Here is a 13,061-nt window from a genome sequence, read left to right on the forward strand (position 1 = left end):
TCTTTCTGAAGGCCTCGGAGAGCTCTGGATCTCCCGGTGATGACTCCACTCACTTCCACAAGAGAGCAAAACAAACTAAATGTCTGAGGTTTAAATACTGCCAGCCTTATTTCATATGACTTCAATGCATGTCGAGCATTTTTACTGTCACTGATAAATTTCCAATGCTGGAATAAAAATCATTAGAGTCTTGTTAGAGTTAAAGCGTGCTCCCATCATCTCAATCGTTTGGTGTAAGGTGGTCTGGACAGTTGTCTCAGCTGTCTTTTTTTGTTGTTGTGACATTCCGATAAAATCGATCGTGTTTAATATTTGCAATATTAGTCTTGGATCATGCATTTTGTGAATAGGCATTGTGAATAACCAATAGATGAGCTCCCTCCAGCACCAAAAAGGCTACAGGATTATCTCTGGTGGGCAGGTGAGCCATGGAGGAGATTCCAGAAAGGAATAATAATTAAAAAATAAATAAATAATCAAATCTCAAAAGGAATCTAGTTGCAGTCTTCCAAACAGTGATCCTGTAAGATCCTCAGTCTTTGCAAAATCCTAGTCACACAGAACCCTAGAACACAGCATTTTGATAAATTACATCTTACAAATGATTTTAAAGGCATTTCTTCAGCTCTGTGTGTGTAGTTATATTCCCGCCATCTCTCAATATTGTTCAAATGACGACCAAACATCCACATGTGTGAATATGTTGAAAAGGAGAGGTTTTCTTGGGATCAGTAGTAGTTTAGCCACTTCAGGATGAACATGCTAAGGAGTTAAAATTTCTACACATGGTCAATGACATCAGCCGCCTGAAGAACTTCAAATTAAGAGGGAAGGGAAAAAAACAAAAACAAAAAACAACCAATTAAACTAAAAACAAACAACCAAACTCAAAGAACACAAGACATTTCTGTTGTTGGGTTTTTTGCGCTCACATTTTATGTAATCAATTCCAAAGACGAGCGGTCAATCTGTTTTATAAAACCAACACAGGTCTTTCCCTTTTGCCATAATCCTTAATTCTGTACAGTGTAACAAAGTTCTACTTTAAAAGACATTACAAATTAAAACAATATAAAAAACAGGGGAAAAACCTTCAGGTGAGCGGGGCCAGGTACGTCTTCACTCCCTGGGATAATAGTGTGGTCAGCAAGTGTTATCGTGGTTCAAATGCACAAGCCACTTCTTATTTTTGGCCACAAAGTAGGTGAAAAACAACAACACTCAAGGGTCCATCGCCATGTGTGTTGCCAGGCAATGCTGTCCAACCTCCCAGCAGGGGGAGTTGACACCTTGCTCACTCACCTCCACCTAGGTAACACTTAACATGGCACTATTCCAGCAGCTGGCATCTTACAAGAGGACAAACATGACAAACGTGTGGGATGGAGGTGTTGGGGAGGTCTGGGGGGGAAAAGGGGGGGGTCTTTAAAACATGCATGCTAACTGTCTCTTCTTTAGGAAAGTAACAGTTGAGGTCAGTAGGTGCCTTGAGAGGAACTTGTATGGTTGTTGTATGGTTCATCAAACCATTAAGTCTTTTACTTGTTTAAAAAAAAAGTACACAAGATGACAAACGGGAGGCTGGTGGACACCTAACCGGAGATGAGAAACAATCCTTTCCTTTAGATAGTGTCGCAAGCAAGTCATCTTGAGCTGGAGGTGTGTAGCTTAGGCTTTCACTTGAAAGGTTTCTCAGTGAAAGGAAGTGGGAAATCACCCACTTCTAGGGATATCTGAGGACTGGTGCCTTGCTGTACAAAACAAATTGCAGTAGAAAAACACAAGGGACTCCTTTAAAAGAGTGGAGAGTAGCTTCTCAAAGGCAGGGTGTGAACAGAGAGGTATGGGAAGGGCATAGGGCTGCATAATATACTGCTTGCTAATCAGATCACAATATTGACACTTGTAGTAGAGATATGTTTAAGGGCTTACATACATGTTGTAAGCCCCAATCAATTTTACTGTGTGTTTAGAGCATCCGTAGCAAACGCCACATGTTCCAAAAGCGTTTCTGTGGGTGGTAGGATGAATGAAGGTCTTCACGCCATCCAGAACATCCAGTACTGCAAGCCAATCTTCAACTGACAATAATGGCTTAGGTGTCAATATGGTTCTGATTTTGGTATATTGCAAGGTGTAACCGCAACACAAAACAACATAATCAGATTATGGTCAATAATCCATATCATGCAGCCCTAGAACATCAAAATCTGAGTGTTTGGAGAGAGTAAAGGGTGCATATATCATTCCAATAAGCACCAAGAGGACATGCAAAGTCTGTATACTGTCTTCAGTAATCCCCACCCCCCACACCAAAATGGCATAACACTGCAAGTAACCGAAACTCTGAAGGCACATACAGACTTTCCATTCCACCTGTGCTGAGGGAAAGTATGATTCCTTCTTCTAAGCCCTGAATGTGGGATTTTATAGGGAGTCAGAGAGGAGGAGTGTTTAAGGAGGTTCGCTTGTGCATTAGGTCCTCTTGGCGCCCAGTCTCTTGAAGACACTGACTGTCCTAGCGTCCATCTGAGCCCCCTGGCAGTCCCTGCCTGTACCTGTGCTACTGCTGACTTTAGGGCTGGCCAAAGCAAAGCTAGCCTGAGCTTTGCTTTTGCTGCTGGTGACATGGCTATCCTGTGTGTCTGCTGACTGGCCTCCAGCTACTGAGCTGGAGGTGGCAGGGCCAGAGCTGGCTGATGGGGCTTTACCCAGCCTCTGCATTATGCTCAGCTTGGGTGCCCCCTCCTGGGTGGAGGAGGTAGAGGAGGGTGCAGGGGGAGTGCTTTCTGATGTTGGGGTATTTTTGTATTTGCTGCCAAGGCGGTACATGGTGATGGGTTCGGACTTCGGCGCAACAGGTTCTTTTTTAGAAGCTAGTGGGGGTCGCTTTAGGACTCCAGCGTACTGCAACACCGAACCTTCACCGTCGCTGTCTTCATCACCCTCAGCAGCAGCGCCGTCTCCCACTTTCTTCTCAGCTTCCTCGTCTTCGTCTACTTTGCCAAGGCGACTGAACACTCCTGTTATTTGCTGCAGAGGGACAAGAAAAGGAAAGAAACATAAAAAAAATAAATAAAGATTGCATTAAAAAGAGAAAAAATTACAGATACATATTGCGCATCATCACAGTCACGCAAAAAACAAAAAAAATAAAAACGTACAATATATATATTTTTATTTGAAGTCGTTTTGGAACAAGAGAACGTTGAATGATTAACTTAATGTTGACGGCAATAGTTAGTTCCAACCCTATTCCAATTATGACGCACAATAACACAGACAAGCCTGGGCAAAGACCAATCTAAGACCAACCAACAGAAAGATACATAAAAACAGGGTTTACTCAAACTGTAGGCCACCCTGTTATGGGTAAGAGGCACTGGTCAGTTTTGTTCTTGTGAATTGTTTGCAGAAGGGTAAAAAAGTAAATTTTTACATGGAGGTTAAGCTTTTTTAAAACTGACACGGTCATCTAATTATATTTACATTTATATTTTTTTTCAGTGCAAGAACTGCACGTAATTACTCCATTTTGGATTCAAAAAGAGATTGAACTGATTGTTCAGTCGGTTACACTGATTATTACATTGTTTTGCATTTAAAATGTTTGGATCACTTAAACTTTGTGGTCAACTGATGTTTTTCATGGCCAGTTGTGTGGGCCGCAAGCTGACAAAAGCTTTGAAACCCCCGATTCATACATACCTGCACAATTATTTGTATAACTCTACTCTCCTGAGACAAATTTACACAAGATGTTGGGAGAGTTTGACTGCACTGAGCCTACTGATATTGGATGATAGCTCTTGATCCCAAACTTCACTCCAGCACATCCTAAAGGTACTGAATATAGCTCAATCACTCCAGAGAATGCACTTCCACTGATCCACAGGATGAGTGGATCCACAGGATACAAAAGATGTGTGTGTGTGTTTATAGTGCAAGTTAAATACATTATTACCTTATTGGCTGTAGCAGCATCCGCCTTAGACTCTGACCCCAGCCTCTCAAACACGGAAGTGCGCTTGAGACTTTTGGCTGTGTTTAGAACAGATGGGAAAAAAAGAAAAGCTATATATACACACTGCAGTCACATTAACTTTAAAAACACCAATGATACATTTTTCCAGTCAACACTTCCATATATAAATAGGCATTACTAAATCAACTGAAGACTCTCCTCTTTCAAGATTACTTAATAAAGCACCAATCTCACATCTACATGTGAGTGAGAGGAACCTATAAATTGGCAAAAATCCTTTACATAAACACATAAGGTAACACTTTACTTGGATGGTCTACTCAAGATGACTCGTAACCGCTCACCTGACATTAAAAACACATTCAACTAACATTCATTCAAGGTATGTCTGAAATGCAACTGAACTCCAAGCTGAATGTCCATGACTGTCTATTGAATGTAACCCTATACCTTTCCCTTATCCTTGAAGCAACCCTAAATTCTAACCCTGACCCTAATCTAACCCCAACTCTAAAAGGTCACATTCAATAGACAATCATTCAACATGGCATTTAAGATACATGTAATTGAATGTCAGGTGAGCATCTATGATGCATCAACAATAGACCACCCAGGTAAAGTGATACCAGAAATTTAAAAGGTTGTTTACACTAACAGGGCTCTTTATGGAACCTGAAGTGGTTCTACTGCGGCATCGGTCAAAGAGCCAATTGTAGCTTTATTAAACTAATTGTAACCTTATTTAAAGAAATGGAGGTTTCAGGCTAAATCTATTCAGCCAAATGGTAGTTCTCCAGGTACCTTTTTTGGCCTGCTGTGCCAGAATTCGTCGGGTGCGGGCTGTGGTGCCTTTTGGCATATTAATTATATACTTCCCCTCCATCTCTGCAGTAACTCGCCGTCGTTTCACTGGCGAGTTGTTTTCCTCATCTGCAGGCTGACTGGCAGCTGAACGAGAAGGAGATCATTAAAAAAAAAAAGAAAAAGAGAAAGAAAAAGGCTGAACAGTGAGAAATGAAGAAAAAACAAAGTGTGAAAACCAGGGAGGTGTGGACACCAAGCAGATGTCTCCCCGTCACACTGCTCTAATCTGTGCCCAAGACATTCATGCTCACTGAGAAATAAACATTTACAGCAGGCTAACACACAGTGACATGGTGACAGCAGAGGTAACGAGAAGGGATGCTAGTGAGAGGAGAGAGGTACCCGCTTTGGCACTGTTGTTGGAGACAGTCACAGAGAGCCGGTTGTCAGGGCGACGGGCGGGCGTACTTGGTGGGGAGTCCCGACTCAAGGCGTTGGCGATCATGCGTGTGGCAGCTGAAACGGGAGAGCGACAACCTCAACTACAGACTCTTAATTACAGCCAAAAAAAAGGCAGACAGTCCTGACATCAAAGTCACAACCAGGGATCTGGAAATGCATTTGCATTGACATTGTGCAATATTTTCCATCAACTCTGAAAGATGTGTCTGCCCTCAGTGCTCCTGTCAACTCGGATACTTAATTGGGAGACAAAATACTGGAGACCTAAGAATATAAACGAAAACAAACCACTGAGAGATTCTGAAAGTGAATCGCTACATCTTTCACTGTTGCTTCCTGTAAGCAGATTTCTTTCACGCTCAGATATACATGCTACTAAACATGCGACCACAGACTGGACTAAGCATCATCGACCATGACAGGTTTTACAAGTAGTGCCACAATGAAGTCAGAAGGTTACTTTATCCACATAAAACCCTGTTTCACAGATGATTCAAACGACTGATGTAGCCGATAATTATCCAGAGGGCTCATTACTCGCACTAATGTTCCACTGAAATTGGGACTCCTAGCTCTGTAATGAGTTGTGTTTAAATTGTTTTCACAGAGTTGCTGCAAAAGCCTGATACATTAATGCAGTGGATTCCAACCCTGGTCCTGGAGGACCCTCTGCCCTGCATGTTTTAATGGTTTCCTGCTCTAACACACTACTGATTAACTCAGACAGGGCTTATCAACAAGCTGATTAGCTGGACCAGATGTGTTGGCAGCAGGGTAAACCCTTGAGCTTTTTCCAGACCCATGTCATGACTGCAGAAAAGTGCTGTCATTCACTGCTTGACTGTTTTTAATCCAAAGAAAATTATGAAAATCATGGATGAACCCAAGTCTACACACCTGGATGCAGACTCATGTACTCATGAGGTTAAGGTTAGGATAAGGTTTACACACTGCTCCTTGACTTTATATGTTTGGGCAAGTGTAAAAGCTGTTTTCGAGCACAGGAGTGGTCCAGAGCAACGACCTCTGGCATTCCTAAAACTGGTTGTCTGGGGTTTGCTTCAAGACTGAGTATTTGGGACAAGTGCAAGAAACGCCCTGAGGTATGGGGTTAAGGAAACCATCTAAAGTGTACAAACAAAACAAATCCAAATCTTGTTCTAATTTTGCAAATAGCAGGGTCATGCGATATTCAGGTGAATATGACAATGGTTCCAAAAAATGACAATGGTTCCAAAATTTATTTAAAACAGTACAATATCTTTTTTTTTTTATACTGCATTCATCTGAAAGCACTGCATCTTTAAGATGTTAGTGAGATTTTTGAGTCTCTGTGCTTTGAGGGAAAGACACTGCTGGTGAGTCACATCTCCCAATGCAGTCAGTGTGACACAAAGTGAGGAACACAAATGAGAGCTCAATCTAACACAGCAGAGCTAGCATGATTAGCATGTTCACAGAGCGACTAAAGAGCAATCATGTAATAATCTTAATCCACACTGACAACTTATTAAAAGGTATAGTAATAAAATATACTGGAGCGACAGGTCATTTTTAAAGGTAAATTGCTGTCAAAGTTAATTCACCAATGCTGTTATCTTATACTTATTTATTTTTATAGTAATCCAACACTATTGGGTAGAAATTCTCAGCTAATAAACAACTTAAGGCTCAGTTGCTTTTCAAGATATTTTGCACATCTAATCAGAACAGAGTTGTTTCAGGGAGTGTCAGGTTCTTTTAATGTTTAAGCATGTGAAATACTCACGAGTATTGGCAGTACGCCTCAACTCAGCCTGAACACTGGTCTGGCCAGAGGAAATGGCTTCAGTGGCCATTTTACACATGTCCTACAAAAAGAAGCAGGAAGGAAAACGGTTATAGATCATTCGTAGTCTGGAACACTTATTTCACATTAACATTTATCAAAACATAACACACAAAGCACTATTGTTTTATATTAGGGAAATATACTACATGATTTTGCACATGTTACAAGAAGTGTCACAAGCAAAACTATGCTAAACTGGCCTGTCTACATTAGTCTGCTCACTTCTAACGTTCAATAAATACTTGCTCTCCTTCATTCAACATCATTATTTATAGAAACGAGGGTGTAGTGTTTGTACTGGATAAGAGTTATATTATACATTACGGTGCAGGGACGCGAAATGTTCCACATAAATTCTGGGACAAGCAGACACTGTATAATTTTAGCCTGGGTTATTGGCTCCCAGTATAACTATCTCCCTAGTTGGGCAAGCCTGCAGACAATCACTAGGCCATAGCCTAAAACTAGGGCTGGACAATACATATCTCCTACAGTAAGAAAATTCAGAACATCTCACCATCATGATGTAATCTAAACACGGACTGTTCCTAGCCTTTGTTTTGCAGAATTCTATTGATCTTTGTGTTGTGGGTGAAAAGTGTGTTTATTAGCAACTTATTCACAATTTCTACTGTATTTCTAACATTTAAATGCTAGGCTGGACTGGATAGCTGATTAACATCTGCTATGAATGTTGAAAATTAAACAAATGCATGAAAAGATCAGTGGATTTACATTCAAAGACCAGAGTCCTAGACGCAGATGACCCCACATGTGAGAGAATGAATGGATTTCTAACAGAGAGTACTGTTTATTTTGCCCACCTGTCTGTAGACCTGCTTGGCATGTTTGAGAATGGCTATGATGTCCCCGATGACTGTGATGCCAAGATCCATCATGATCTCCTTACTGAGATCCATCAACATGTTTTTCTGAATTCTATACAGAGCAAAGAGTCAGGGTTTACTCACAGATATATAAACAAACAGAACAAACGGTTCAGAGGTAAAAGTACATTGTTCTGAATTAAAAACTAAATTTTTTGATGATTACCAATAATCCGACAAAATGTATTATATCTGAGACATGGTGGTGTCTCATTTCGGATACAATTAAGAATGTCTGAGAAGTGTCTTATATTAATAATTTGGTCACTGTCATGCAACACCTTGACGTACAAAATCCACCAGTAAGGTAATTGAACTGACCTTTCAGTTGGTAAATTTATCAAAATGTTTTGACACAATAGCAGGTTTGGATTATGTGAAAAAATCAGTGATTTGCAAAACAGCAAAGATTTATAAAATGTACCCGGAATAGGACTGCAGAGAATTTAACAGAACTGCAGAAAGGTTAGAAAGACAAGAAAATGGAAAATTGGAATCGATAAATAAAATGTCCAAATATCAGCAATCATTTATCATAATCCATTTATTGTGCATCCCTGGATATGACAGTTTTATTGAAATACAAATATATAATTTAAAAAACAGAACATAATTTGTCAATAACCACCTTCTTTAGTTTCACAGACTATATGTTTGCATTAAAAAAGGTCTGCAATTGAGATCGTCAAGAGGAGTATTTTACCTGTTGTCTACAAAAGACACGGCATAGTTGACAGCCAGGCCAGGGGGGATTCCTGCATCTTTGAAAAACTGGATCCACTCTGACGTGGCTGTAGATGAAGCAAAGAAACAAACTATGAAAATCTTTCCAAACTGTCAGAAACACTGTTCTCAGAAATCTCCTTGGCACACTCATTAGAGCAGTGGTCACAAACACTACTTCTTAAGATCTTCCTTCCTGAACAGTTCACTTCAAACACTGACTCAACTCATCTCATCTCATCCAGACCATCAGTCCTGATCATTATAAACTGTTTAATTGGACTGGAGGTAGAGATCTTCATTGCTGGAGACCACAGCATTAGAACACATGCTGCCCAAAATTATCCGCAAAGGTCTGGTGTGGCTGTGGGTTTTTCTTTCAACCAAGCAGACATCACATAAAAAAGTTTTTTAAAGACGGAGACCAACAGATACACAGTGGATTTGTTTTCCAGACATGGGACCAATTGCTCTGCGAGTGCAATGCATTTAGTCAAGCGTGAAAGCCATTTGAGCCCTGGAGCGGTCCAGAGAACCCATTTCTACACCAATCGTCTGGGGTTCGCCTTCCACAAAGCCACAAAGCGTATTGAGAGGGGGGGGGGCGTGAAGCAACAAGAAGACGACACTCATGTCTAACTTTTGCAAACCTGTGTGCATAACAATGCGAATCTTGGAACAAAGATGTGCTCCTGCTTAGTTTGAATGAAAACACCAGCACTATGCATCCCCTCAGCATTTGTTCAGTGCAAGTCTTCAAAATGTCATTATTTTGAGACATATAAATGAACTCCATAAACTTGGTATCAACACATGACTGATCACAAATCACAGTACACCAACAGATTATCTGACAAAAGGCAGAACCTTATATAAACCATATAGAAGCTAGTAAAAAAAAATGCTTGTAGTCTAACTGCATAGGCACGCAACACTGCGTGACCCATTGAGGACACGTGTGGCAGAGCAGCTGGGTGTTATTTTTAAAGCAGTGAGCAGAGTCACAGGAGAAACTCCCAGGCTGTTGGCGAGCATCTGAACTGAGCTGCAATCAAGGCCTAATCTTTACTTGCCTCGCTTAGTTTGCGGTTTACAATGGTGGTTATCTGATGAATAACAAATCTGTATATAAACTAAATACACTGGCTCAAAAGAGTCGAGACTAGCTGAGTTGAGGGGGTTTAGTCAGAAAAAGAAAGAGACATATAAGCCCCAACATAGGTCATACATGCCTAATATGGTTCAAATGTGTTGTATACATAAATCCCTGTAGGAATGTGATTTGTGTTGTCTCTTGTCCACTGAGCAAACAGCTAAATATTTCATTATTTCATCAGACTCCAATCATGTTGATGCTCCACTGACCGTAATCGGGAGAATGGCGCCTCTGTCATTGCCACTCCAGGCCAAAACACTGCTACTGTACTATGGAACTTAGCGAAGCAGTGCGAGACCTCTTGCCATAACTGGGCAAAATCCTGTAATATTACTCTACTGTATAAGTACACATTATTTTTTCACTTAGATGCCAGTTATGTATCTCTCAGCTTGTCAAGACGTGCACGTGAATAGCTGTCTATGCAGGGACGTAAAGTGTGATTCGTATTTACTACAGTGGTACAAGAGTAAATTACAGTCCTCGACTGAACAGGGAGCCTTTAACTCAAACGGATCATTCAGCTCTGCAATGGGACATCACCTCATAGGTTTAGAGTAAGAGGGAACATTTTTGTGAACCATTCCTTTAAAACACACTGTTCTTACCTAAACTCTGACTATTAAAGGATTCAGCCATCATTAAGCCTGGGACATGTGAGATACGCACTGGTGGTACTGTAGAACGACATCCTCAGTTTTAAAAAGCTTAATTTTTCATTCATAATAAGCAGGAAATCACTGTCACAAAAACTCCTGTAGCTCCAAAATGGCAACAGAAGTAAAGGTAAAAGATCCAACACCAAAATGTTCAAGTATTTCTATTGGTCCCATCATCATGAAATGTTGACACAATGTGAAAAACAACCACCAGATCTTCCCACCACAACGTACGTACGAAACGGTGTCGGTTCAACCCACATTTTCAGTTAGATCGTACGTACGTTCCCATATGGTCTAGCGGTTAGGATCCCTGGTTTTCACCCAGGTGGCCCGGGTTCGACTCCCGGTATGGGATCGATAGAGCCCGGCGCTCTAACCGCTGAGCCACCACTGCCCATAGGTTATCGATAACAGGGTTGTGGGTTCGATACCCGGGCTCGGCAAGCTGCCACTGTTGGGCCCTTGAGCAAGGTCCTTTACCCTCTCTGCTCCCCGGGCGCTGGAGTTGGCTGCCCACCGCTCTGGGTGGGTGTGTACTCACTGCCCCTAGTACACTAGTGTGTGTGTGTGTGTGTGTGTGTGTTCACTACCACAGATGGGCTAAATGCGGAGGACACATTTCGCTGTGCAGTGCACACTGTACAGTGACAAATATGTGCACCTTTATATCAATTCACCCCAAACAAATGCTTACAGTATAACATCCAGGCCAAAGAAATACACTGGATTAATGGACAAAACCTCAATTTGTTCACCTCAATTTATTTCCACAAAACACTATCAACTTCAGCCAAGTTTCACTTTTCACAGGGTACAAGAGACCCCCTGTGCCCCTTTAACCATGCCTCCACCAAGAGCTGCTTGAAGGTGTCCTACATTCATTCAGAGCTCTGAGAAAAGCAGGACAGCCCGCAGTCTATTCCAGCTAGGTCAGCTACACTACTATCGACTGCTCACTGTATTCTCAGCATTAAACATTAAATACAGTGGAGTAACTGGGAAATATCCAGTGCTACACCAGATTAAACACGATGAGCCGGACCTGAAAACGCTCTCTCCCGTCCTTCTCTGAGCAGCTAGCCCAGTGCTAGCTAGCTATCGCTAATCCATGTTCAAACAAAATGCGGCGACTCTCAACTAGCTAGCTATCAACACTCTCGTACTGCTGAACGAAAACACTCATTATAAATGACTTAAAGGCTTTCATACACTTCAACACACGAACAATAGACACTATAAAAGTCATAAATATAAAAACCTCTCCGTAAATCAATGTACAGAAGTTCACTCGTCCCGGTTACTGAGTCTCAAATCGGCGCATAGCAGGAGAGGTCTGTTAGCTTAGCTTAGCTTAGCTTAGCTTAGCGCCTTCCCTCGTTATCACACCCAGACCGAGCGCTACGAGTCTGTTTCTCGACACGTTCTCGTTATCTAGAGTGAAGTCAACGGCCCTGGTCACGATTTAAACAGATACAGACACAGTAACGTTGACTCCACAGCCGGCCGGAGCTCATTTCTTTCTCTCACCTGTTGTCACGGACGCCATCTTTCAGGGGAAAAAAGAGAAAACCGGCCGCCGTGACGCAATATCCCCGTCCTTCGGAAACAATCGGGGGAACGAAAGTTTCCGAGCGTGACGTCACATCGGTCGCTTTTGCTCGGGTTCCCTCAAACACAGAGACAATATTTTTTTATTGCAGTAGAAATATAAAATAGTATATGACAAGTGATACATCAGGGATCTGCTCTCACGCAAAAGGAGCAAAAAAAAGCAGCAAACATAATTACAACATTGAAAATGTAAACAAACGAACAAAAAAAAAAGCACGCAAATAAAAGCATCTATTTTAATACTTTTCCAAGGCATCAATAATATTCTGCAAATTAATGTGCTCTTTTCTTTTTCATTTAATTTCAACGTCTTGCAGTACAGTTTCAGTTATCTTACAAATACCACCAATAAGTGTCGTGTCCTAATACATTTATGTTAATTAGTGCAAGTAAAATGTTTTTTAAAATAAATTAATCAATAAATAATTTTAATATATTTAATACAAGAAAAAAATATTTATTTCCAAATATTACAAAAATATTAGTCTACAGCTTGTTAGCCAAATGTACAAACTTTTAGCTGTTTGCAATAAACCAATCATCCACGAATAATTTTAATAGTTCAACACAACTAATTTAACAAATTCAACACAAAATACCTCTTTTAAATATGACTGCAGTCTCAGAATTATTCAACCCCTTCATGACAAGTGTCTTTAGTACTTAGCCCAGCGCCCTTTCACTCGTGACCTGCTGCAAACATGCTGCATAACCAGGCACCAGCTTCTGGCAGCGCTCCTGGGGAGCCTTAGCCCATTCCTCATGGCCAGTGAACTCAAGTTACTAATACTATACTCATTACCATTGGTAATTTACATGGATTATCATTCTCATATCCATAATTCCATTTGTACAAAGTGTAAAGCTTTATACAGTGAACCTGTCAAAACGACTACAGTGTCACAATCCCATAGTTTATATGGGAAATTTAAATTTCTAC

At 41.0% G+C, this 13,061-nt stretch overlaps 1 protein-coding gene and 1 non-coding gene across 2 annotated transcripts; one reads left to right on the forward strand and one right to left on the reverse strand.

Moving 5' to 3' along the window:
• Positions 1-920: 920 nt before the first annotated feature.
• Positions 921-12,170, reverse strand: c13h19orf47 (chromosome 13 C19orf47 homolog). Its single transcript, XM_072694951.1, has 8 exons — positions 12,038-12,170; positions 8,673-8,760; positions 7,907-8,021; positions 7,020-7,101; positions 5,192-5,305; positions 4,787-4,933; positions 3,965-4,041; positions 921-3,033 (listed from the first exon to the last, which is right to left on the reverse strand). Exons 1-8 carry the CDS (start codon positions 12,054-12,056, stop codon positions 2,476-2,478), a joined length of 1,200 nt encoding a protein of 399 aa, XP_072551052.1. The 5' UTR covers positions 12,057-12,170; the 3' UTR covers positions 921-2,475.
• Positions 10,794-10,865, forward strand: trnae-uuc (transfer RNA glutamic acid (anticodon UUC)). The gene has a single exon. It is a non-coding gene; the product is annotated as a tRNA-Glu (tRNA).
• Positions 12,171-13,061: the final 891 nt, after the last annotated feature.

This window comes from Salminus brasiliensis, chromosome 13 (genome assembly GCF_030463535.1).
Source record: "Salminus brasiliensis chromosome 13, fSalBra1.hap2, whole genome shotgun sequence".
Lineage (NCBI taxonomy): Eukaryota > Metazoa > Chordata > Actinopteri > Characiformes > Bryconidae > Salminus > Salminus brasiliensis.